General features: G+C 43.6%; 1 protein-coding gene across 1 annotated transcript in view; it reads left to right on the top strand.

Moving 5' to 3' along the window:
• Positions 1-27500, top strand: part of LOC125034082 (Down syndrome cell adhesion molecule-like protein Dscam2) — a 124758-nt gene that overhangs the window by 92006 nt on the left and 5252 nt on the right. Inside the window, exons 23-47 of the mRNA XM_047625724.1 lie at positions 193-371; positions 625-744; positions 990-1196; positions 1669-1837; positions 2161-2309; positions 2746-2877; positions 4332-4499; positions 4666-4835; positions 5531-5669; positions 7200-7346; positions 7594-7776; positions 8080-8219; positions 9365-9521; positions 10440-10588; positions 11496-11616; positions 12191-12330; positions 13055-13196; positions 13986-14119; positions 14615-14774; positions 15787-15933; positions 16207-16356; positions 18628-18806; positions 19087-19153; positions 20185-20454; positions 21189-21333. Of these exons, the coding sequence (XP_047481680.1) occupies positions 193-371; positions 625-744; positions 990-1196; positions 1669-1837; positions 2161-2309; positions 2746-2877; positions 4332-4499; positions 4666-4835; positions 5531-5669; positions 7200-7346; positions 7594-7776; positions 8080-8219; positions 9365-9521; positions 10440-10588; positions 11496-11616; positions 12191-12330; positions 13055-13196; positions 13986-14119; positions 14615-14774; positions 15787-15933; positions 16207-16356; positions 18628-18806; positions 19087-19153; positions 20185-20454; positions 21189-21333 (3864 nt within the window). The remainder of the gene's footprint in view (positions 1-192; positions 372-624; positions 745-989; positions 1197-1668; positions 1838-2160; positions 2310-2745; positions 2878-4331; positions 4500-4665; positions 4836-5530; positions 5670-7199; positions 7347-7593; positions 7777-8079; positions 8220-9364; positions 9522-10439; positions 10589-11495; positions 11617-12190; positions 12331-13054; positions 13197-13985; positions 14120-14614; positions 14775-15786; positions 15934-16206; positions 16357-18627; positions 18807-19086; positions 19154-20184; positions 20455-21188; positions 21334-27500) is intronic.

The raw sequence follows: 27500 nt of genomic DNA, 5'->3' as shown, positions 1-27500 counted from the left end.
CGTGTTGGCGCTAAGAGCACATTCTCTTTGGATGAATCTGAGGCGAAAGAAACACATTCCAAGAAATGAAAAAAAAAAAAAAAAAAAAAAAAAAAAATAAATATAAATAAATATATATATATACCACGAAAACCACCCGTTTAAGAAACCCCACATAAACAGACCTCCCCCTGACCCCCTCCGTGCTCCCAGGTGGGAGAAGGACGGCGGGCCGGTGCCTCTGTACGACGGCATCACGACGCGCCTCCTGGACGACTACCAGACGCAGCTCGTCATCGAGAAGATCAGCTCGAGGCACAACGGCGACTACACCTGCCTCGCCTCCAACTCGGCCGCCACCAGGTCCTACACCGCCACGCTCACCGTCAACGGTAAGGCTCCTGCGGCAGGCGCTGCAGGAGGTGGACTGGTCGGAGAGATCCTCGGGAGGAAGGGACGAAGGGAGAGTGTCCTTAAGGGTAGTGGGCATTCGGGACGGGAAGTCCCGGGGATTCAGAAACATCGCGGGGTTTCCTGTTTATTCCCTTGATTCAGTGTTTATTAATTGTTTTCCTTCAGCTTTGTTTTATACGAAGGTGTTTCGGTCATTGCTCGAGCCAAGCTAAAGTCCTTCGCCTCCCCCAGTGCCGCCCCACTGGGTGACGGAGCCGCAGGACACGGGCGCCGCGCAGGGCACCACCGTCACCCTCAACTGCCAGGCCGACGGCTACCCGACGCCCTCCGTCACGTGGAAAAAGGCCACGGGTGAGCCTCTCAGTGTTTGTCTGCTTCGTCTGTACTTGCTTTCCGTTCTCTGTGTTGCCTTCTCTGCGATTCTTGTAGTCGTTCTTATACTTCTGCTTTTTTTCTAACTCCTTTCCCCCTGTATCCCTCTGTCTCCCCCTTCCCCTTTTGCACGCACTGCCCCTCCCTCGCTCTCACCCCAAGTCCCGATACCACCCCACCCGCGTCTCCCCTTCTGAGCTAACCTCCGGCGGCGTCTCCCGCAGAGGAGGGCAGCGGCAGCAGCAGCGGCGCCTCGGCCTCGGGCCAGGGCGACTACCACGAGCTGGTGTACGGCGCCCGCGTCGAGGTCTTCAACAACGGCTCGCTGGTGTTCCGCAACGTGCAGAAGTCGACGGAGGGCCAGTACCTGTGCCAGGCGCACAACGGCATCGGCGCCGGACTCAGCAAGGTGGTCTACCTCACTGTCAACGGTGAGTCGGAGGGCGTCCGCATTCGGGCCCTCCTGAACTGGAAGAGGGATTCCCTTGTGTTAAGTCGTGCGAGTCCTGAGTGAGTGCTTGCCTTGGCTGGAGATTTGAGTCTGAATATAACGAGCTTCCTTAGAGTCGCCTCAGAATCTTAGCCTTGATAATTATCAGCTGTGGTCTCAGTCATGCCATGTCGTTTAACTTTTGTAGTTTAAATGGTGAGAGTGAGTGAGTGAATGAGAGGGAGAGAGAGAGAGAGAGAGAGAGAGAGAGAGAGAGAGAGAGAGAGAGAGAGAGAGAGAGAGAGAGAGAGAGAGAGAAAGAAAGAAAGAAAGAAAGAGAGAAAGAGAGAGAGAGAGAGAGAGAGAGAGAGAGAGAGAGAGGAGAGAGAGAGAGAGAGAGAGCGAGAGAGAGAGAGAGCGAGTGAAAATCAGCCCAAGAAGGGCCCCTCTAACCCCGTCCTCCGTTTCCCCAGCGCCGGCCCACTTCCCGGAGAAAATGGGGCGCGAGGTGGTGCGAATCGGGCAGACGGCGGTGCTGCGGTGTCCTGCCCGCGGCGACCGCCCCATCGACATCCTGTGGTCCGTCGACGGCCGCCGCCTGGACCCCCACGCCGACCCCAGGTGGGCACACAAGGACTCTAGGTGAGGAGGCGCCGAGGACGGGAGGGAAGGACGCCTCCGTCAGAGAGGACGTCAGTCCATGTACTACAAAAATGATACATTTATACTATGTAAAGCCTAGATAGATTCTGAATACATACTACATGGCTTGGGTTCAGGTGATACTTAGATTGCTTCAGTGATCAATCCAAAACAATAACAGTGACATTGTTATAACTATGGCGAAAATAAGAACAGTATTGGTAACACAGGACTTTCACAGCCACCTCTACTTCTGCCCAGAATAAGCCATGATTCTAAGCAAAAACAAACCTCACTCAAAGACCCGTCTCTCCCCCGTCAAGGATTGAGGTGCGCGAGGAGGTCATAGACGGTGGCCTGACCTCGGAGCTGGCCCTGACCTCCGCCGCCAGGTCACACTCGGCTACCTACACCTGCCACGCCGCCAACGCCTTCGGCAGAGACACTAGGAACATCGAGCTGGTGGTGCAAGGTCTGTCGGGGAGAGTCCCTTCGCGGTCACTTGATTCTGTCCAGTTTATCATCAATGTATTGATTAACATACTTGTGTATTCATGCGTGTATATATATCTATATATCTATCTATCTATTTTTATATATATATACTTATTCACCAACCTATCAATTAAAGTTCATCTGACTATTTTGAGAATAATTCGTCACTTGCTATTATTGAAACAGCACCACAACAACGTCTGTCTCACACAACCTTCATAAAACCTGAACACAACAATTTTACCAATAACCACGATAACAACAATTCTCGCCTCTCGCGTAATTGAAAACAACAACAATAACAACAACAGCAACAACAACACCTATCTCACACAACCTTCATAAAACCTGAACACAACACCACCAATAACCACGACAATAACCACAACCTCTGCCCTCTCGCCCTGCCACAGAGGAGCCCGAGCAGCCCAAGAACCTGCGCGTTGTGGAGACGCACAGCCGTCGCGTCAAGCTGTCGTGGACGGCTCCTTACAACGGAAATTCTCCCATCCAGAACTACCTCATCCAGTATAAGTTAGCTTCCGGTACGTGCAGGAGGGAGATGGTGTAGGTTGTAGGATTAGGTGTAATACAGCAGCCGAGGAAGAGGACGGTATACGGTGTGGGTTTAGGTATACGTATGTGTAGGAGGGAGATGGTATAAGGTGTAGGATTAGGTTTAAGGTAGCTTCCATTACGTGTAGGAGGAGGGCGTTAAAAGGTGTAGGGTTAGATACCAGGTAGGATTAAGTATTAGGTAGCTACTCGTACGGTATAAATTTTAGGATTAGGTATCTTCAGGTAGGAGAAAGACGGTATTTGGTGGAGGATCAGGCATAAGGTAGCTTCCGTTGTGTAAAGAAAACTTTACACATACTGCTGGGTCAGTCTAAGTATCCAACATACAGTATAAGTTAGATTCCTGTGCGAGTGAAAGCCAGGCGGTATAAAGTGTTGGATTGGCGTCCGGTTTAAGATGTAGGATATGGGGTAAGTTAGCTTGTAAGTTAATACTTACAGCAAACAGTATAAGTTGTAGAATTCAGTATAAGTTTGCTTCTGGCGAGTGTCGAGTCCAGAATTAGTTGTAAATTGCAGTTAGTTTCCCGTCTGGTACAGAAGCCGATATATGTTAAGAGATTCACGAAGTAACGTGTCATGGTGATAATATGTATGTATATATATATACATATATATATATATATATATATATATATATATATATATACATATACACAAATATATATACACACACACACTAAATCACGATATATTTTAACCACATAAACAAACTTCATACGACTATTTATAGATATTTCGAGCTAGGATTTCATGATTCAATTATAATGTAGTAGATTGTTGACTGAATCACTGCTAATAAGTCAGCTATTTTTCCACTGACCAGTGATCTTTCCGTGATGTAGATATATGCCTATAAATATAAATAATTATGAATATATAAATCTACACCTATTACGGCTATTGCACTTTCCCATACATAAACGCAGAATTAGATTGATCATGGCCCTACGTTAAAATTTGATTAATGATTGAGATATCAATCCAAACTGAACATTATCTGTGGGTATGAATTAGTGCAATGGGAAATGCGCTTCACATGATATAAATATGACATCATTACGCCATACTAATTATTGTTTTCCACCCCACCCCCCTCGCTGGTCCTTTTCACCCCCCTCGTCGCCCCCCTCCGCCCACCCTCGCCGTCTCCCTTCCCAACACCCCCTATCACCCCCCCCCACCTCCTCGCACCCCCATCACCCTGCCCATATTTCCTAACGTCCACCCTCATCCTTCCCCACTCCTCCCCCGTCACTTTACCCCTCCCTCTGCACATCCATCCTCCCCCACCCTCAATCTGACCCCCCACATCACGCCTCCTGCCTACCCATCGCCCTTTGCCCACACACACCCCTCTCCCCACCTCCACCCGCCCGCCCGCCCACACCACGCCTACGCCCCACCGCACACCCTCCAGAGCCTTGGCCAGGGATGCCGGAGCAGCTGAGCGTGCCTGGCGAGCAGACGGAAGGCGTGATCCACGACCTCGTCCCGGCCACCGCCTACCACCTCAGGGTCACCGCCCAGAACTCCCTCGGCCTCGGCACCCCCTCGGAGGTCATCCAGGCGGCCACCGACGAGGAAGGTGAGTGAGGGAATGAGGGAGGGAGGGAGGGAATGAGGGAGGGAGGGAGGGAAAGGGAGGGAGGGAAAGCCTGACAGACGTAGACAAAAGAACTATAGAGAGACAAAACCATAAGCAAAAATCAGATCCACCTCTCTTACCCCCCCCCCCCCCCACCCGTCCGCAGAACCGTCGGGCCCGCCCTTAGAAGTCCGCGTGACGCCCGAATCGTCGACCTCCCTCCGCGTGACGTGGGAGCCGCCCGCACGAGACCTGTGGAACGGCAACATCCTCGGCTACTACGTGGGCTACAAGTCCCACGTTCACGCTACGGACTACAACATCCAGACGGTCGAGGTGAGGCGATGTGGACTTTGTAGAATCATTTAATATTTAGTTGTTTTGTAACATTATTTCGTTGTTTTGCAATATCGTTTCGTTGTTATGTGACATCATTTAGGTGCTTCGTAACATCATTTAATTGTTTTGGAAATTAATTTTGCTGTTTTGTAATATTATTTCGTTATTTTGTGATTTTTTTTTTGTATGTATTATTGGTATTGAATGGTGTTATAATACAGTTGTGATCATTATGTAAATATAACACAATGGGTCATGAAAACGCTGTTTTGTTGACATTTTTATAACATTCACACTCAAACACACAAACATATGCACTCGCACACACGCGCGTACACACACATACGCAAACACAAACACTAATACACACACACACACTAATACACACACACACACACACACACACACACACACACACACACACACACACACACACACACACACACACACAGTCATGCACACAGATACACATACACGAGCATACAAACGAACACACCAGATAAACACACACAAAACATACAACCCCCCCCCCCCACACACACACGCGCACACACACACACACACACACACACACACACACACACACACACACACACAAACACACAAACACACAATCAATCAAACAAACAAACACACAAACACACAAACACACAAACAACACTGACTGATGGCCTCCCGCCTCCCCTCCCCAGGTCGGGTCGGCGTACGGCGGCAGCACCACCCTGTCGGGGCTGCAGCAGTACACGCGCTACGAGGTGGTGGTTCAGGCCTTCAATAACCGGGGCGTCGGACCCCTCTCGCCCCCTGTCATCGCCACCACGGAGGAGGACGGTGAGTGGCGGAGGCTGCTTCATGGTGGTTGGCGGTGGTTGGTGGTGATTGATGGTGGATGATGGTGAGTGAGTGATGGTGATTGATGGTGATTGGTGGTGGTTGATGGTTATTGATAGTGATTGACGGTGATTGATAGTGATTGGTGGTGATTGATGGTGATTGGTGGTGATTGATGGTGATTGGTGATTGGTGGTGATTGATGGTGATTGGCGGTGGTTGATGGTGATTGGTGGTGGTTGATGGTGATTGATGGTGATTGGTGGTGATTGATGGTGGTTGATGGTGATTGATGGTGATTGGTGGTGATTGATGGTGATTGGTGGTGGTTGGTAGTGGTTGATGGTGATTGATGGTGATTGGTGGTGGTTGGTGGTGGTTGATGGTGATTGATGGTGATTGGTGGTGGTTGGTGGTGGTTGATGGTGATTGATGGTGATTTGTGGTGGTTGATGGTGAGTGATTGATAGTGGTTGATGGTGATTGATGGAGGTTGACGGTGGTTGATGGTGATTGGTGTTGGTTGATGGTGATTGATGGAGGTTGATGGTGATTGATGGTGATTGATGGTGGTTTGTTTGATAATGATTGAATGTGAATGATTGATAGTGATGAGTGTGGTTGATGGTAATTGGTGGTGGTTGATGGTGAGTGATTGTCATTGATAGGGATTAATAAGCGTGATTGATGAGAATGATAGGTAGTACTTGGTAGTGCTTGATGATAGTGACTGATGAGACGGATGAGTACTTATGAGCATGACTGATGATGATTAATAATGATGAGAGAGTGATTAGCAGTAATTGATATTGACTTAAGTGATTGAGGATTATGTACTGAACGAGTCCTATGAAAAAAAACAACAACAAAAAAACAGGCGAGTTATTCCTCATGATACAGACATCTATATAAATCCCAACTGTGACGTGTAAGGAACATGGTGCTCACGTTATCTTTTCTTATCTTTTCTCTGAGCCGAGGTAAAGGAAATATTTAAGGGCATTCTGTTGTCTAAGTTGTTGTTAGTTTTTTATTTAGAATTTTGGCTTACAATTTATTTTTTCTTCGGCTTCTGTGTTGCTGCAATTCCTATGACTTGAGAAATTATGACTGACAATTGTTTAAGATTTGCCACAGTACGATGAAGCTTTGATATTACTACGAAGGTGCTGATTCTTAAGATAATATTTCAACCGTTACTAAAAGAGATAGTATCATAGACTGTTCACTCTTGTATTCAAATCTGAGCTCACCCGTTGTGGGTGGATCCCGGTGCCCTGCACGCTCACCCGCCAGTAGCATGCCCACCTTCCCCAGCCGTGCCCCTAACTCTCCCAGCTCCCCCAGCTATGCCCCTAACCCGCCTAGCCCCACGAGCCAAGCCCTTCACTCCTGCCCAGCTCCCCCAACCGTGCCCCTAACTCTCCCAGCTCCCCCAGCTTTGCCCCCAACCCGCTTAGCTCCCCGAGCCGTGCCATTCACCCCTGCCCAGCTCCCCCAGCCGTGCCCTAACCCGTGCCCTCCCCGCAGCGCCCAGCCTGCCCCCGGAGACGATCCGGTGCGAGGCGACGTCGTCCCAGAGCATCTCGGTGGCGTGGCGCCCGCCGCCCGTGCGCGGCCAGAACGGCCTCATCAAGGGATACCGCGTCCTGTACCGGCCGGCCACTGACTACCCAGGTATGTATCGGCAAGAAGGTCCTGCCCCTTTGTGTTGCCTTTAGCTTTTACGTTGTTTTTTTGGTCAAGAGTTAAACAGGGGAAAATGCTTGCGTTCATTTCCCCCTTTCATTTTTTATTCTCGTCATTCTGTTATTTTTAACCCTTCTTTATCCATTGTTGTCTGTTAATTTTTGCCTTTTTCCCTTGACTTCGGCGGGGGAGAGCTTTGTTGGTGCGTCGGTTAATCCTTTTGATGCAACCACAGATCCTCCACACCAACTAGATACTCCCTCGGCAGATGAGGAAGCTCAGGCGGAGACCACGGCCGAAAGCACCAACATCTTCAGCCTCGAGAAGTACACCAACTACAGCATCAGCGTCCTCGCCTACACCAGCGCCGGCGACGGGGTACCCTCTTCGCCCGTCTACTGCAGGACGCTGCAGGATGGTCAGTGCCTCGCCCGTCGTGCTTTGCTGTCGAGGGCTGTTTTCTTGTGTTCTCTTTGTTAAGCGAATGAGTAGGCTCTTTTTTAAAATGATGTCGGGATTTTGTGGTATATTTAAGTGTTTCATTAGTTGTTTCTCACTGACATAGCAATGCTTTTGTGATACGTTTAGTTTTATAATGCAAAATGAATATAGTTATACATGCACTACATACGTACTAACTTTTACGTCCGTGAAATAAAAAAAAAAACGCCCTTTCACTCGACGTATTTTCCTTCCGTCTCCCTCCCCCGTGCCGCTGCAGTGCCCGACGCCCCCGCCGGGATCAAGGCCGTCATCAGCTCTGCTAAGACGGTGCTGGTGACCTGGTTGCCGCCGGCCAAGGTCAACGGGATCCTGACGAAGTACACGCTCTACATGGCCGTCAGCAGCCAGGGGAGCCGGGTCAGTTGGTGCTCGTGTTTGCCAGAGCCTCGCGGTTTCGTTGCTTTTGGATTGCATATTTACTTTTGTAAATGCATTACAAGCCATCATTTTGGCCTTATTTTAGCACTGTCACTCACTAAATTCTTGCAATTATATCAAAATTCATTATTTTTTTTACACATTAATGATATCAGTACCCCATAAATTATATACAATATAAGTATATCCAGTACTGTATATATAGTATGAAAATAAAGTATGTGCAGTATTTATATACAGTATATGATCACTATAACGTCATAGATTATTACTGCTGTCGTTAGTATCAGAATTGCAGTGCGTTTCATAAGGTTATTACATTTTTCGGTGTGTTTATTTAGCTGGGCTTATCTTGCGTCCTTGTTCACTCCTTTATTTATTAGCAGAAGCACTTCAAGAAGGACTTAGAAACTCCGGATGCTTTTGTAACGCAGTTATGATGTCACTAAGAATCTCTCTCTGCAGATGGCCTGACAAGAAAGCGAATTTCCCAGCACCTTTCCCGCTGCTAATTTCATTGCCGTTGAACTTACCTTGCTATCTTGTTGAACTTTCTTGTTATCTTTATTTCACTTACGTTTGGGCATACTTATAGTAACTTACAAGCTCTTGAACTAACAGTACAGTTGACTGGACTCCCTCTGGACTCGCTTCAATTTACTTGCAGTTAACTCATGTACTTTTTTTTTTTTTTTTTTAACCTTTTACTACATGGCTTTTCTCCTCATTCCTTAATTCACCACAGGCCATTAACTTGCTTACCCGTTGTATCCTTTTGCTTACCCTACTTACAGTTAACTTCCCTTTATCCCTTTAGCATTCAATCAGTCATCTTTCTCTTAGTTTAACGACGGTTAACTTGCCTTTGCCGTTTACCCTTTCATCGGCTCCCCTTCGCTTCCGGTAACTTGTCTTTACATTCCAACATTTAAGCATTTCCCTCTCGTTTAACTTAACTTAAATTTACCAACGTTAGACTGTTCAACGTTCCCTTTGCGCTGACCTTACTTCCTAATCTACGTTTACCCCTTTAACCGTTCGCCAGTTACCTTTCGCTCACCTTGACTTACCCTTACCAGCCTTCCACGGATTCCCCTTCGCTTACCCCCCGTCCTTTCCCCCAGAGAGAGCTCCCCTCGCGCACCCTGGGGCCGGCCGAGACCTCGTACGTGGCGGAGAGCGTCAGCACCAAGGACAAGTACGAGTTCTGGGTGTCAGCCTCGACGCAGAAGGGCGAGGGGAAGGCCACGGCCAAGATCGAGGTCCATCCGAGCAGCAAAGGTAAGGAGGAAGCGCCCTTTTGGTGTGTTGTGTGGGGTGGGGTGGGGGGGGGAGGGAAGGGGATGGAAAGGAAGGGAGGGGGGAGGTTAAGGAAGGGGAGGGAAGGGGAGGGAAAGGAAGGGAAGGGAAGGGAAGAGAAGGGAATAGGATGAATGGGATGGGATGACGAATGGGGAGGGGAAGGAGAAGGAGAAGGGGAAGGGAGGGGAGGGGAGGGGAGGGGAGGGGAGGATAAGGGATGGAATGGGGAAGGGAGGAGAGGGAAGGAGAGGGGAGGGGAGAAAAGGAAAGGGATGGGAAATGAAGTAAAGTGAAGTCTAGGGAAGTGTTTGGGTCTTTTTTTGTTGGCGAGGCGGAGGTCCGTCTGAGAGATAAGGGGAAGGGGGGGGGGGGTAGTTTTAGGGCAAGTTGGAAGCAAAGGTAAAGGATTAAATGTTTTTTTTGTTATTGTTGTATGGGGAAGGAAAGCCACGTTTTGGGTAATTTTGGTTGGATACGGTTGATGGAAGGGAGCAGGAGGTAAGAATGGCAAGGCAAAGGGAAAGAGAAGAGTCTGGATCTCTCTGTTGGCAAGGCAGATGTCCACCCGGGAGGCAAAGGGGTAAGGAAAGGAAAGGTCAGCTGTGGTTCTGTTTCTGGCGAGACCAGGGTTCATCGGAATGGTAAAAGTGAAAATGGCATGAGCAAAGGGAAAACATTAATTACTTTTCTGCTTTCTCTCTGTGTGTGTGTGTGTGTGTGTGTGTGTGTGTGTGTGTGTGTGTGTGTGTGTGTGTGTGTGTGTGTGTGTGTGTGTGACATGAGGGTACGTGTATATGTGCATGTACGTGCGTGTGCATGTTCACGTACGTGTGTTCTATTGGTAATCCCCGCATTGTCCATCACCTTCGACTGAGCGCCCCCTCGCCCCTCTCTCAGTCAGAGCCCAGATCGCGTCCTTCGGCGGCCCTCTGGAGGTGGCGTGGAAGGAGGACGTGCGGCTGCAGTGCCACTCCGTCGGGGAGCCTCCGCCAGACATCGAGTGGAAGCTCAACGGCAACAAGATCACTCCCTCAGACAGAATACAGGTAAGAAATGTTATCCGTGGAGTTGCAGGTGTGTGGTGATTTTAGATTAAAGATTATAAAATTTCAGTAAAGCAATAAATCTATATATTGTGATTAAAATTCACGATTAATTAATCTGTACAGACAAATATGATATTACAGGTAGAAAGACGCAATTTTCCTTATGCAACGGATGTCGTTAGGAGACGCTTTAAAGGGCACATTGACTTTCCAGATTCCTTTGAATATTAAATAAAACAATAAAAACGAGATATTCGGATATTATTAACATACAACATACCACAACAAACTCCACGACTTTCCAGTTTGTCTAAATATTCGCATAATCCCAAAAAGAAAGCGATGTGTCCTGATATGATTTGCAACATGCAACATACACTTTAATAAAGCTCTAGATTTCCCACCCTCTCTTAAATGTTCTGAATAATCCTCAAAGGAAAATTGGCTGTTCTGATGCAATTTGCAACAAACAACAAACGTAAAGAAATACCCTGACTTTCCATGTTCCTTCAATATTACAATCGCAGAAGGAAAGAGACATTCGAGTCCTTTTTACAACATTTACAACACCTCGACTTTGTTGTAAATGAAGGGTTTAATCAATGCATTGTCATGATTGATGCTTTTTTATATACCATTTTGTTCATTTCTTGCAGAATATATCACTTTATAAATGATCCTTTTACACATTAATGACAAGACTTGGCATAGGAATTTGCATAGAGTACACACAGTTTAAAGTATATTCATAACAGTAAACACATGATAAATATAAAACAAGTTTACAAACCATAGAATAAATATAAAAGCACATGCAGCATTGTTTATACACCAGCAAAAGAAAACGAGATAAACAGACGCCACAGACAAACAAACACTGACCTCAACCACCGCCTCGATTTCCCAGGTTCGTCCCAACGGATCTCTGTTCATCCGGGACGTACAGAAAACGGACGCGGGGAACCTAAGCTGCGCGGCCGTCAACACGCACGGCACGGACAGCATCACGTACATTCTTACTGTGCAGGGTGAGTGCAGGGGGAGTGGGAGTGGGGCGTGGGAGTGGAGGTGGGGAGGGGGGGTGGAGGTAGGGGGGAGTGGGAGTGGAGTGAGTATAAGAAGGGAATAAAGAGTAAAACTAAAATCAATAATATGTTTGTTTTTCTCTAAGTGAACATAAATCGAGTGTGTCAAGTGAGTGTCTCTCAAATAGTTATACTATTCTAATAACATTTTTATTAAATTCAAGAACTGTATTATTTGTTTTTATGTATTAGGTTAGTTATTTCGAATCACAATGTACAAACATTGATGAATAATGTAAGAAATCTTTTTGATAACATCATGGCAACGGATATAATAGTTTGTTTGTCTTTGCACATGAAATTCAGTTTATGAAATCCACGCTAAACGAATTAAATCCATTAAGTCCCGAATCCTACAAATATAAATTTGTTAGTGCACTGAAACCAAACGCATAAAATATTTTCTGAAAGCTGAAATATCTCTTACTATTTTTTTTTCTGTCCACATAAACAGTTTCACAGCACATTCCTCATTAAATTTTCAACCTCACTTTACAATGTCTCCCCCCAACCTCAGTCCCGCCCGCGCCGCCCACGCTCTACGTCCAAGGGAGTTCCCGAGACGCCCTCACTCTGCGCTGGAGTCTCCGCCCGCACCACGCCCTCGTCAGGGGCTACATCCTGAACTACAAGAGGGAATACGGCAACTGGGAGGAGGTACGTTTGATTACATTTGTGTTGTTTTACTTTGGAAGAATTGGGACCCTGTGTTTGTTTACATTTGTGTTGTTTTACTTTGGAACAATTGGGACCCTGTGTTTGTTTACATTTGTGTTGTTTTACTTTGGAACAATTGGGACCCTGTGTTAGTTTACATTTGTGTTGTTTTACTTTGGAAGAATTTGGACTCTGTGTTTGTTTACATTTGTGTTGTTTTACTTTAGAAGAATTGGGACCCTGTGTTTGTTTACATTTGTGTTGTTTTACTTTGGAAGAATTGAGACCCTGTGTTTGTTTACATTTGTGTTGTTGTTGTTATATGTTGGAAGAGGTGGGAGCCTTTCTTCTTTTTTTTCAATCTCAACTGAGGGCATCATTCGTTTCATATCCAATACATCATCATCATCTTCATCATCACCATCCTCCTCCTCCTCCTCCTCCTCCTCATCATCATCATCATCATCATCATCATCATCATCATCACCATTATCATCATCATCATCATCATCATCATCATTATCATCATCATCACCATCCTCCTCCTCCTCCTACTCATCATCATCATCATCATCATCACCACCACCATCATTATCATCATTATTATAAATCATCACTATTATCATTATTACTATGATTGTGATAATAATCATCACCCTTATCATTATCACTATCACTACTACTACAATAAGCATCACTAAATGAATCTCAAACCCGTTCCCAGGTGGAGTTACACACAGCCAGGACCACGCACACGCTGTCGGGCCTGGTCTGTGGGTCTCGCTACCAGCTCTACGTCACAGCCTACAACAAGGTGGGCACAGGACTGCCCTCGGAGATTCTCACCACGTCCACCAAGGGGTCGGGTAAGTGAGGAGCCTTCGCTTTCCTGGAGGAGATGTCGTGGAAGAATTAAGAGGGATGAGAAGGGGGTTTAGGTGTAATGGTGGGGTGATAATGATGATGATGATGAAGATGATAATAATAATAATGACTGGTATGATATTAATTGTCGTATTAATAATGATAATGCTAATGCTGATAATGCAATTGCTAATGATAATAATGATGATTATATTGATACTGATAATGATAATGATCATAAAAATGATAATGAATGATAGTGATATTTAGCATCATCACTATCATAGTAGTAATAATGCTAATGCTAATAATAATGGTAATAATATGAATGATAATAATGATAGAAATAATAGTTATGATATCTATGATAGTGACAATAAAACTGATACTAAAAGAATTCTGGGTAACTAGAATTCCACAATTTATTTCTGTGGAAACCGTCTTATATACGATAGGCAACGATGACCATAAACTTGTCTAGATTTTTTCATATTTAAGGATATTTTTTATAGGAAATTGTATTCTACGTGAAGTACTGAAAGAGATTATTCGTTCTGTGTATCTGAAAGGCAAAACACTCTACCGTGCTGATACAGAGGTAGAAAAACTCGGTAGAGACAAACTAGGGTTACCTGAAACTGTCATTTGCTCTTGCATTAAACTTGTTTTGTCGAGTTTTTCTTCCCTTCCACGCATTCACGCTAACCTCATAGCCATATGTTTTATTGTTCTATCAAAAACCGAGCCACCACTAATTCTCACCGCCTTCCCTCCCTCACGCCCTCCCGCAGAGCCAGTCGTGCCGAGTCGCTCCCGAATGCTGGATGTCAACTCGACGTCCGTGCTGGTCCACCTGAGCACGTGGGGCGACGGAGGCTGCCCCATCCTCTATTACGTCATCGAGTATCGCGTCGCGTCTGCCAGGGTGAGTGGCGGGGGAAGGACGAGGTGTGGGGGGTGGGGGGTGATAAGAAAGATGTTTCGTGATTATGCAGTGATTGTGGTAATGTTTTTTTTTTTTTTTTTTTTTTTTTGGGGGGGGGAGTTGGGGACTGTTTGTTTAAATGTTTTGTTTCTTTTTTGTTTTAATGTCTGCTTGCCTGTCTGTCTTTTTTTTTCCTCGAGGGACTTCCGTATCTTCACTAGGAACCTACAGCCTCACAACCAAGAAATCCTCTCGGCAAACTCATTGAATTTTCGTAATTACATTTTCATATCATATACACATTATATTCCTTTATATCATATTTACATTATACATCCTTATACCATACGTATATCTTTACACCATATACGTGTATTAAACATCCTTTAAATCCACCCCACATATATGAACGTATCCATTCATCTTTCAAAACACGCACCATGACTCCCTGCCAGTCTCCTTCCTCCCTCACGTCCCGCGGCTCTGCTCCCTCAGGACTGGATCTCGGTGGCCAACAACGTAGCGCCGAGCGAGAAGACCTACGTCATCCGTGACCTGATCCCGGCCACGCGCTACATCGTCAGGGTGACGGCGCACAACCACGCGGGGTCAAGCGTGGCCACGTATGACGTCACAACGCTAACGCCGGAGGGAGGTGAGGATGGTGTAGGGGGAGAGGAAAGGGAGGGGGAGGAAAGGGTGAGGGGGAGGAAAGGGGGGAGGAAATGAGGGGAAAGGGGCAGAAAAGGGGGAGGGGGTGAAAGGGTCTCAAAATGGCGTGGGGTTGGTGGAAAGGTCGGTGATATGGTTAAAATGAGGATCTTTTGCGTGTTTGGATAACATGTTTTGGGATGCTTACGAATGGGTGCAATAAAGAGAGGTAATAGTGTTTATTAAAGTTTTCTTTGAATTATATGAATAAAGTCAAGGTATAAGATTAACTGCCCGTTAATATAAAAAAAAATATATATATAAATGATAAAAAAAAATGATTAGAGTTAAAAAGAGTAATTGATGAAATTGATAAAGCTCTAAATAAGATTATTCACGAATGATCAGATTCTTTGATAAATTGTTCAACAAATATTAAAAGACACGTCATCAGGACGTTTGATTATATATTGATTAGCCTCCCCTTTTGTTGCTACGGATTCGACTTGAATTTCCGCTCGACGACACTTATGCCTCTCAAGTCACCTCTTATTGCCTCGTCAGTCAGCGCCAGTCTCCCTTGTCACTCCACCTTCACTTCCACATTCCACCTTCCTTTCCACTTACACCTCTGTTCCACTTCTACCTCTGTTCCACCTCCACCTCTGTTCCACCTCTATCTCCAACTGTGTTCCACCTCCACCTCTGTTCCACCTCTATCTCCAACTGTGTTCCACCTCCACCTCTGTTCCACCTCCTAATCCACATTCCACCGCTACCTCCACCTTCACATCCACCTCCACCTGCACACTCACTTCCACCTCCACCTCTGTTCTACTTCCCCATTTCATCCCCATCTTTGTTCTACTTCTACCCTCACCTCCACCTTCACCTTCCAGCTCCCCCTTCACCTCTATTCTACCTCCACATTCCACCTCCACCTTCACCTTCACCTCCAGCCCTGTTCCACCTTCACCCCTGTTCCACCTCCACCTGCTAACGCCTGCCTCCCCCAGTGCTCCTGCCGGGCGAGGACGGCACGAAGGACCTGGCCATCTCGCCGCCGCTGTACCAGGACCTGCGCGTCGTCATCCCGGCGGCCGTGGTGGTCGTCATCGTCATCGAGGTCATCATGGCCATCGTCTGCGTCTTCAGGAGGAGGAGTGAGTTGCAGGGAAATTGGGTCCCGTCTGATTTTTTTTTCTTTTTCTTCTTATTATTTTTATTCTTTTAAGGGAAGTAGTTCTTTGAATTCTGATTAATTTGTGTTTAGAGATGAGTTTGACAAAGTTTTAACAAAAAATATATATATATATTATTTATTATTATAATTATTTTTTTGGGGGGGGTTTGATATTCACCATTTTTTGCCTTTTTCTTCTCGTTCGATTGGGTCCTAATCTCACCCCCTCTCTCCCCCCTCTCTCCCCCTGCAGAAATGCGCGAGCGGGGCAGCTCGGGCGGCATCGCGGAGTCGCCCTCGACGGCCCAGATCCAGAACCAGCAGAACCAGCACCAGCAGTACTCCGCGCTGCCGGCCAACACGCCCTCCACGCAGGACACGAGCACCAACAAGGATTCCTCCGGTGCTGTGGGGGGCGGGGCGCCCTAGGCCTTTGCATGCCCTTTTCAGTGGCTTTTGTTCGTAGTTCGTGGTGTTGGTGCACGCGCGAACACACACACACACACACACACACACACACACACACACGGACACGGACACGGACACACACAGGCACACACACACACACACGCACACACGCACGCACGCACGCACACACGCACACACGCACACACACACACACACACACACACACACACACACACACACGCACACACACACACACACACACACACACACACACACACACACACACACACACACACACACACACACGCACACACGCACACACGCACACACGCACACACACATATACATATATGAATATATGTATGTATATGTATATATATATATAATTATTATTTTTGTTATTTTTTTTAGTATTGATGGTTTTGATTCATGCGTTCTATGTATTCTTTTTGCATTTCCATGTTCTATTGTTATTATAGTTATCATTATTCCCTGTATTTTTGTTATTGGACGCAACACGCATCTCTCTCTGCAACGGATCGTATATCTCGCATGGCCGGAGATGGCGTGGATTGATAGAATTTTTATGCATTTCCGTTTATTTTGATGTTTTTTGTTTTGTGGCCGCCAGCATTCGAGGCGTTTTTTATTAGAATATTTATATTTACATCTTTCTGCCTTTCAGTTGCTGTTTGTTATTTCATTCTGTCGGTATACATTTGTAAGTATGTGTTTATAGTTTTTTTTTAATTTTTGTTTTGTTTTGTATATCAATTTGGACTGCCTGTATTTTTTTTTCCTGTTGATACTGATTTAGTTTTAGAAAATTCTATATGAGTTATAGTGCATTGTTGTTGTCTGCTATGCCTTACTCTCGTATATTGTAGATCTATGATATACTGTAGAGCTTGTTTCATTTATTCTGTCTCGTTTGTTAGATGTGTCCAGGATTAGATGAATAACACGTTAGACAAGATACAGCAAAACCATGTTAATATTTCTTGCTGTGATGAATGTGCCTGCTGTGTTTTTTCATAATCTTTGGAGAAAATTTATATATAGTTTTTTTACCTATGTCTTAAATTTATATCTACATCTTAACCATATATCTGTATTTTGATTATATATTTACATCTTAATCATATATCTACATCTTAAATATATATCTCCATATTAATTCTAATGAAAACTTCTGTTACATCTCGTACTCGTTTTCACACTATTTCTACATTCCTCGCAACCTGCTCTATTTTTGTAATAGTTTACAAACACTTGATTTAACTTTTATTGATGATTAATGACCTTACATAAATACATTTCTGCGTCTGTTTATTTTAGTGTTATAGGGATTATTCATTGTGCCAAAGGTTCGACTTTTATATTCCTAACACTGTAATGTTTGTTTTTTATGTTTTGTTCCAATAAATCATATGTATTGTTTCTGTTTTCTTCCATGTTATTTTTCCATTATCATTTGTTTAATGCTTTACAAGGTTTTGTTGAATAATCAGTGATTTATGAAACTGCTTTTATCTGTTATCGATCTCTGAAACTTCACTATATCTGTGTTACCACTTTATTGTATTCCCTCGACATCCACGTTTATGATGAATTTATCTTTTCGTGGTTACATAATTTCTGTTGATATTTTACAATATCCCTATTGTAATTCTGCGTCGTTTATTTTGAGTTTTACAAGTCTCTGCTATTATTTTACATGATGTTTTGGAAGTTCTTTAGTCCTTTTTTCTAACCACACTACTATTCCTTAAGAACTGAAACTTTTGTTTTATTCTTCCTTTCAATAATCTCTTTCCCTCCCTTTCCTTCGCCCCACAGAGTACATCAAAGACCTCTGCCCTTAAACAATGCCTAGAATACCTATGCTTATCATTTATTTACACTGTAGCCACCTATGAAGACAAAATGCCTCCTAGAAGACACAGAAATCCTTATTCCTAAACAACCTTCTTTCCCTCAACATCTGGACTTCAAACCTCTATTCGAGTCCTGTTTCGGCATCATCTCACCTCCCTTCCACAGAGCACGTCAGGGTCTTTACACTACCCCTAAGCCTCCTTCAAACTACTCCCGAAGATGAAAAAGAAAGAAAGGCAAAACACAAACGAAACAAAACACGTCCCGTCCTCCCTCCCCCCGCGACCCACATCCCACCTCATGTAAACAAGACACCGAATTTCTCAACGCAAAGTTCCTCCTCCTCGAGCCCCCTTTACTAACTCCCTCCTCCTTCCCTCTCCAACAGAATACATCGAGGATATCTGCCCTTACGCGACCTTCCAGCTGCCTGCCGTGCCCAAGAGCCAGTACGGCGAGAGCACGGACTCGGGCATCGTCTACTCCGGGCCGTACCACTCCGTGCAGGGGGCCTTCGTCTACCACGACCCCAAGATGGCTCCTCTCGAAACCTTCCCTCTCAGACATGTACGTTGGAGAGTAGTGTTTGTGTGTGTGTGTGTGTGTGGGGGGGGGGGTAGTGCTTAAGGGAGGGGGATATGGATGGATCGGGGTTAGTAGGAGTTAGAGGGTGCCAGCGGGTGTTAGTGGAAGTTCGTGAATATGAGTAATTCTGTGATGGGAGTTTTTTTTTTTTTTTTTTTTTTATAATGATAATAATGAGAATAAGAATGAGAACAACGATAACATACCTAGATTTTGCCCCCCTTCAATGACCCATGATAACCCCTGACCCCCTTTTCGGCAGCAAAAGGAGCCGGAATACACGAAGGTCAGAAGAAAAGGCAGGCGGGATCCACACGTCGAGAGTACAGGTGGGCGCTGTGTTGTTTGACTTTTTTAAAACGTATTTTTATGTCTATTTTTCTGTGTTATTATTATTATTGTTTTATATTATTTTGAAGAAAAATGTAGTATTAATGTAATTGTTATTTGTAAATGATTTCGTGTTATTATCTATGCTTTTCTTTATTATTACAATATTCTATATTATCTACATTTCATATATCATCCGTCATCCTACTTGTTCAATATTCATTAGCATTTTCTCTTCTTTTTCATTATCTACAGTTTAGTTGTTTGTATTATATTTACCAATTTTCTTTACTGTCTCAGTCGTACTTAAGAACTTCTAACCCAACAGTTTACATAGAAATCTTAATTACGATTTTATACAGATCAGTCACAGTGTGCAGAGAGAAGGACTTTTGCTCTCTTGCGAAAATGACTTTATCCAGAAAATTAAACTTTACGAATGACAGCTGTAAATTGCAGAATAGGATGTGGTACTGCTATCTGCCGATTCCTTTTATTGAGGGAGATGAAGGGACTTTCTTTTTCTTTTTCATAAAAAAAAACATTCATGCATATTAGATACGGAAGAAATCGGATCAGAAAAATTAAGAATTGATAGAGTATCAACAGTCTTGACATTACCCGATTTTAGTGTAATTTTCAAACATCAGCTCCTGCTCATGCAACACATCTTTTAGCTATTACCCTTATTTTTTCAGATATTTTCGTGTATTTATCACATATATCATCTTTTTTCATTTTTTTCACAATTATCTTCTATTTATCATATCTTTTCATCTATTTATCCCATTTATCACATCTTTTCGTCTATTTATCACATCTTTTCCTCTATTTATCACATCTTTTCGTCTATTTATCACATCTTTTCCTCTATTTATCACATCTTTTCGTTTATTTATCACATCTTTTCGTTTATTTATCACATCTTTTCGTCTATTTATCACATCTTTCCCTCTATTCATCACACTTATCGCACCGTTCGCCTTTCTCGCAACCCCACCGCCCTGACCCTTGCCCTTCCGCCCCGCAGAGTCAGACAACTTAGGTAGTACAGATTCGGAGGTGAAGAAGATCCTGTCGCTGCACATGCCCATCAGCGAGTACGATACCCAGGGCAGCGACTCGGAGGGCCCTGGGCCAAGGGACTCCCCCCCGACCTTCGCGGAGTCGGCCGGTCTCGCCCACGCCCACATCCACGCCCATCCTGCCCATAGTAGCAGATCACGTCCCGAGTCTGCCATAAGTCAGATCCGAAGTAGTACGGATATTTTCAAGCACCGCGTCAGGAGCAGACAGCAAGGTACGGGCCGAGGACGAGTCGTATCCATGTTGACACATGTAGAAAACGTGTGAATGAGAAAGATTTGGGTGAGAACGCATGTCTTCACGATGCTAGAGGTGTATTTAACCGGTTTCGAATGTATCTTCGTCAGGAATACGTATTTAATCGAAAACGGTTAAATATATCTCTTGTATTGTGATGTTATTCATGGTGACCAAGGTATAAAAGTGTGAATGAGAATGAATGTCTTCACAATACAAGAGATGTATTTAATCGGTTTCGATTATATCTTCGTCGGAAATATATATTTATTCGAAACCGGTTAAATACGTCTCCTGTATTGTGAGAATAGTCATTCTTATTCATACCTTTTCTACTCAATTAGATGTACCTTGGCAAGGGAGAAGGGGGGGGGGGGGCGTCGTGGGAAGACTAGTTGTTATAGTTAATGGTAATGTGAATATTGCAATCGTTAATGGTAATTGTCATTTTTGTAGCTATTTTTGTTGTTATGAGGAAGTTTCACGCTGCAGTACATATGCTGTTGGATATCCGTGTTGTAATTTTATTATTTGTATTCTATAGTCGAGTTTTTACACCAGAGATAACACACACACACACACACACACACACACACACACACACACACACACACACACACACACACACACACACACACACACACACACACACCCTACCCCCAACCAACCTCGAACCTCGCTCTCGACCTCCTCCTCCTCCTCCACCCACAGAACCCGTCAAGTCGCAGGAGAACAGCAGCTCCTCGACCGACACCTCGAGCTCGGGGCGGAGGGCGCACCCGCGGCGGGGCAAGAAGTCCACCAAGCGGCAGAGTCGATCGACCTCGAGGACGGGCTTCGAGGAAACGTCCTTCAGGTGAGGCTGAAGGATGTGTTCTGTATCTATCATTTTTATTATTTACTTATTTATTTATCTGTTATTATTATTATTTATTAATTTATTTGTTGTTATTATTATTTTGACGTCGGTGCCGGGGGATTTTTTTTTTGACGTCGGTGCTGAGGGGTTACGAGTCGAGGATTTTTTAAGTTTTTGTCAGAGAGAAAAAAAGGAAAGAAAAATATTTTTTCAGGCTCTGTTTGATTAAAAAGGAAATGCATTTTTGTGCGGACTTTTAGTGTCAGTATTAAGACAGGAAATTAATGATTAACATTTTTTTCTTTAGCTATTTGCTGTGTTTTAGAGTTTAATCTAAATATTTTGTTATACGTATTTCCCTGAGATGAAATGGGATACGAACTCATTTTGAATAAATCTATTTGAATTTTATTTTTGAGAAAGATTCACCTATGTGCACTGGGATTTTATGAATATTTAGGAAATAATTGTATGATTTGCTTGAATGAAGAAAACAAATTAGTCAAATGAGTGACTGCGTTTTGTATGAATGTCTGTGGTTATACATACACTCTATAATGTGTTTTGTGTTTCGTTTATTTTGTTAACTAACCGAGATTTTAATTTGCATGGTTACAAGACTAGAATTTTTTTTTATTATTTACATTAAACAGGGATATTTTTTTCTTAAATAATTTCTTCATTTTTAGATATTTGCATGAACTCATATTCATGTATTGCAGGAGAGAAATAGGATGGTAAAAGCAAGACAATTTCATTCATTTTAGAAGATAGAATATTTTGCCATTTCTGTTGATGCTTTTAGGAGAGACAAAAAAAAAAAAAAAAATGTTTGTAACATCTGCTATTGATTTAGTATTTTGTTTGATATGATAGTTATTACGTATACAGATAGAGTTTATATTTCATCTCTCTTTATTTCTCGCTATTCTTTTGTTTTGTTTTTTTCAAATTTCACAACCATTGCCACATCCATGAGGGAAGAATGAAAACACCATATATGCACTTATCACAAATTCATTATTTTACATTCATGTTATATAAAAAAAAAAATGTAATTAAAACAAAACTATGGATCGCCATAGAAATATATGTATATATATATAACTATATACATATACACACACACACACACACACACATATATATATATATATATATATATATATATATATATGTGTGTGTATATATATATATATATATATATATATATATATGTATATACTATATGTGTGTAGTTGCAAGAATTACAAATGTTCATAGTAATCTGTGAGTGAATTTGTGCGAAGAGAAGGCGCCGTGCATCTTCCCCATGCCTCTGGCCCTCTGGTTGCCTCGGCCTGCTTCAGCGAGGCCCTTTAAGTCCTTAATTATTCTCTTTACATTCTTCGTTTCAATATGTTTTGTTTGTTTGTTTGTTATTTAGTTCAAGTGGTGTTAATTATCATCATTATTATTGGTTTAATTTGTTTGGGGGTCTCTTTCTTTTTTACTTGAAATGTGATTCATATGTATCATCATTGTTACTTTCTTTGTCTTTATTTTTATGTGCAATGTAGATATTAATTATCATCATTATTATTTTTTCTTTCCTTCTTATTTTACTTAAACTGTAGGTCTTAGTTGTCATCATCATCATCCTTTATTTCATCATTTTTTTGAGATGCAGTTCACGATAGTCACCATCATTGCGCCTTTCTCTCTCTCTCTCTCTCTCTCTCTCTCTCTCTCTCTCTCTCTCTCTCTCTCTCTCTCTCTCTCTCTCTCTCTCTCTCTCTCTCTCCTCTTTTATTTTTACGAAGCTCTTAACCATCATCATCATCATCACGACTCTTGATTTCCATTCTTCTCCGACCATCATTCCCTGAAATATTCATCTGAGAATCACCCGTAGGACACTCACCTGTTAACGCGTGTGTGGGTGCCTTGTCTTGTACGTTTGCCAATTCTCTCCCAGGCCTATCAAGTGAGCAGGTCGCACCGAGTTTTGGAGGAGGTCGACCCCGTGGGCATGCGGGCGGGCAGAGCGGGCGAGGTCAGTGACCCCAAGCCTCTTGACTCAACCACATACCCACTTATGGTTGTTATCCACACACACACACACTCAAAGACCTCCTCACTGCCCCCTTCCCGTTCTTTGATCTCGCCTCCTCGTTTTTTTTTTCTTATCTTGTTCTCGCTAGCACCCTGCGTCTATATCTGTCTCTTTCTCTGCCTGTTTGTCTTTTTGTCTGTCTGCCTTTCTCTCTGTCTGCCTGTCTGCCTTTCTCTCTCTCTCTTTCTGTCTTTCTTCCCCGCTCTCTCTCTCTCTCTCTCTCTCTCTCTCTCTCTCTCTCTCTCTCCTCTCTCTCTCTCTCTCTCTCTCTCTCTCTCTCTCTCTCTCTCTCTCTCTCTCTCTCTCTCTCTCTCTCTCTCTCTCTCTCTCTCTCTACTTTCCCCCTCTCCCTCTCTCTCCCTTCTTCCCTCTCCTTCTCTCTCGCTCACTCACTCTCTTCTTCCCTCTCCCTCTATCCCTTCCCCTCTCTCCCTCTCTCTCTCTCTCTTCACTCCCTCCCTCTCTTCTCTCTCCCTCTTCTCCCCCTCCCCTATGGACCCCACCCGCCCCCGAGTAACCGTTCGAGACCAAACCGGCGTGGAAGTCAGTGTGGTTTTCCTTGGTCTTGCGTGTGGCTTTTGGACCGCCACGAACCCCTGTGTGTGGGCTTGATTCACCCTGTCAAGTCAGCCAACTCACCTTCTTTTTCCCATCTGCTTGCTCGAGTGTTGGCAACTTGTCACTCTGTCTTCCACTTCTTCTTCTCCTTTTGCCCAATTATCTGTTCCCTTGTTCTTAGTTCCTTTTCGCTTGCGTTACCCCATTTTCTTTTTCTTTTAGATCCCTATTTTTTCTGATATTGATTGTTTTTTTTAGACAAGTCACCCTTAACAACAAACCACAATCACCCTTCTCACGGATTTTGCCCTTTTTTTTAAAGTCCAAGTACTGTTTTTTTTTTATCCAGCAAAACTTTCGTATATTTTATTTTCTCTATTATCACCCATTCTCCAATTTTCAACGTTAACGTGTTTCCCATTTATAATGGACTATTTGCCTGTTATGTCTTTCTTCATTGACCCTTTCATTATTTTTTTAAATATCTGTTTTTGTAAATCCATTATTTAATTTCTATATTCTTCTCCCAGCTATATCCTCCTTCCCTGTATCTTTCTCCCAGTGAGACTCCTCCTCATAAATCCTATATCCTCAACCTACTTAAATCCTTCCCATGGTTGTTTACTTCACATTCCATTCCATTTGTTGTTTTTTTCCACTGAATATTCCTCAAAATTTCATTCCCATCCCACTTTCTCCTCTCTTTTCTTCCCTTTCCCCCTTGCCACCCTTTTCGTCTGTCTCCCTTCCTCCCTCGTTCTCTCCCTCCCTCCCTCCCGCCCTTCCTGCCTTCCTTCCTTCTCGCCTGTCTTCCTCTGGTCTCCTTCTCGACCCCCCCCCCCCCCACCGATCGACACACTTTGTGGCTCCCAAATTGCTGTACTGCAGACCCTCCCAGCCCTTTGTACTTCTCCCCGCCGTTAGAAGTCTGATTGCACCACCCTTAAGCATAGGAGGATGTACCCTTGTCCCGCCTGGCTTTGTTTAACACTGGACATGAATCCATAGGCAAGACTTTTATGGTAGACTTCGGATTTTTATATCTCTAGACTGTAGCCTTTTGAGAGCCCGTTCATAGGTTCTGTTGATATATATATATATACATATCTATATATCTGCATACTGGAGTAGTAGCAGTGTTTATTTTCTCTCTCCCTGCATGCCATGGGGAAACTTGTGTAAGAAGTTTCTCTCATCTTGTTAAAGAAAATCTTCATGTTATAGCCAGGTTACTTGTGTTATCCTTTGTTCGATGGTGTGACATGTTAGAACGGAAATTAGAGAGATAACAGACATGAACTGGTTAGAGATAAGAATTTTGAAACCCATCCCGTGTGGAGAAAAGATCTTTACAATCACCCATTTCTTTCATTATATATTTTTTAAAATTTCGTTGTCATTCGTATTACTGAAATGCGTACGATAAACGAAACCTCTCAAGTCAAGCTGTTACAGGATTACAGGATTATAAATATAAGTTTTCATTCTTTTAGATTTTATGAAGTGCTGAGAGGCCAAGAAAGCGTCTGGTTCGGCACAGCGATTGCCCTTTAAATGTTGTTACGAATTTTATAGGCGATCTAGACGTGCATGTAAGACAGGGGTCTGCTTTCTACTGTGTTTGGAAAATCCATTCTCGTGGGATTTCGATTGGACGTCCTCCCTCGTTCAACGCAGAGTGTCTGCCGATGTTGTTTACGTTGTACTTTTGATTATTGATTCCCCCCCTTGTTTTTAGGTTTAGGTCGTGACAGTGTCTCTGAGGAAAACAAATGCCAAACGGTCCAGACTTTTAAATGACGGAAATTCGTACAGGAGATGTACATACATGAAGACAGGGACACCGATACACAAGCACTGCATACTTGCAAAATTATAAGCATATCACACAAACACACACACACACACACACACACACACACACACACACACACACACACACACACACACACACACACACACACACACGGACAGCAACGCACCCATATTCTATCCTTGTATGATTTACCTTGTTGACTCCCTCCCTTCCCTTTGTCCTTTATCTCCTGCATCACTTTGCAACTCTCCCGTCATGCTACCCGAGACGCAAGTTTGTGCAACTGACACTCATTAGATTGCATATGATGTTGCTCTGGTTCCTCTCTTCCCCTGTGCCCCCCCCCTCCATGAATGCTGTGATGCCGCAGGTGTTCGAACTCTGAAGCTTTTTCGTTGTGGTGCCTCTTGGGTTGTGGCGTCTCCTGCATGGAATTCTGGGAGTTGTGAAAGTGATGGTAAATCTTAGGTGTTTTACAAGTTTCTGTTTTTATTTACAGTCCTTTGGTTATAGGCTTTCAATTACAGTCTTTTATGTGCAGTATTTTGTTTAGTGTTTCTTCCTGCGGTGGCCAAGTTGAATCTCTTACTGCATTTGTATGTTGTATCTTCCTGTAACTATGGTCTTTAACCCCGTTTTTGTGTTAGTTTTACCCCTTCATTGCCCTCCAGAAAGGAGAAAAGTTGGTGTCCTAGATAAAAAAAAATATATATATAACTCTCATTTGTACGTTAAGAAACTTAATTCACTAGTTAATTTTGTTCCTTCTATCGCCTGTTCTTTTATTTGATTGTTATGTGTGTTTGATAAGAGTTCCGTAATCCTGTTTGTTTATGAATTTTCTTTTTTGATAAAGATGTGACATTCTCTGTTTGTCCGTACGTCCGTCTGTCTGTCTGTTTGCCTCTCTCTCTCTCTCTCTCTCTCTCTCTCTCTCTCTCTCTCTCTCTCTCTCTCTCTCTCTCTCTCTCTCTCTCTCTCTCTCTCTCTCTCTCCTTACTTCCTTCGTACACAACAGAAACTCACCCACCCTACCAATACACCTCTAAATAAAAACTCTTGCCCGCAAACCACAAGGACTGGTGGATCGCTTAGTCTGAAAATGTATCTCCCGAGTACCTCTTCCCCATCTCTCCTTCCCTCCCTCCTTTATCAGTTATACCATTCCTTTGGCATACCAAACACAACTTCTCCGTCTGGTTGGTTTGGGAAAAAGTGATGCTGTAGACTCCACGTGTAAACCTTTCCAGTAACAGTTGTTTTTTCTCCTCTTTAAAAGACATTTATTTTGTAACCTCACTAACCGTTTTCGAATTAGGGTAGATTGATTGTATTTTAAATCTAGTCAACGTGATTATTTGTGCTTTCACACTTGTATTTATTTAGTGTGATTAGATTCCAGTGTCTAAGTTATCTACACTGTGTTTGTTACACGTATAAATTATACATTATGGATGTTTCCAACTACAAGGGGAAAATGATATTTGCAGTGCTCACCGTGTCTAGTCGAAGATATTAGTTTGCTTTGTCGTAATTCAGCTCTTACTTTCTTGATGTACAAAAGTGTATTCGATATCAGGGCTATCGCTGTACCATGAGGTGTCTTCCAGGGCAGCATTTCTTTACCTCTTTTTTACTTACACTCCGTTTCCCCGTTTCCAAGTTAGTTTTCTTCGTCTACTCCATTCCAAGTCC

The sequence above is a fragment of the Penaeus chinensis genome, chromosome 17, assembly GCF_019202785.1.
Source record: "Penaeus chinensis breed Huanghai No. 1 chromosome 17, ASM1920278v2, whole genome shotgun sequence".
In the NCBI taxonomy this organism is placed as follows: Eukaryota; Metazoa; Arthropoda; class Malacostraca; order Decapoda; family Penaeidae; genus Penaeus; species Penaeus chinensis.
This window is presented reverse-complemented; position numbering and strand designations above follow the sequence as displayed.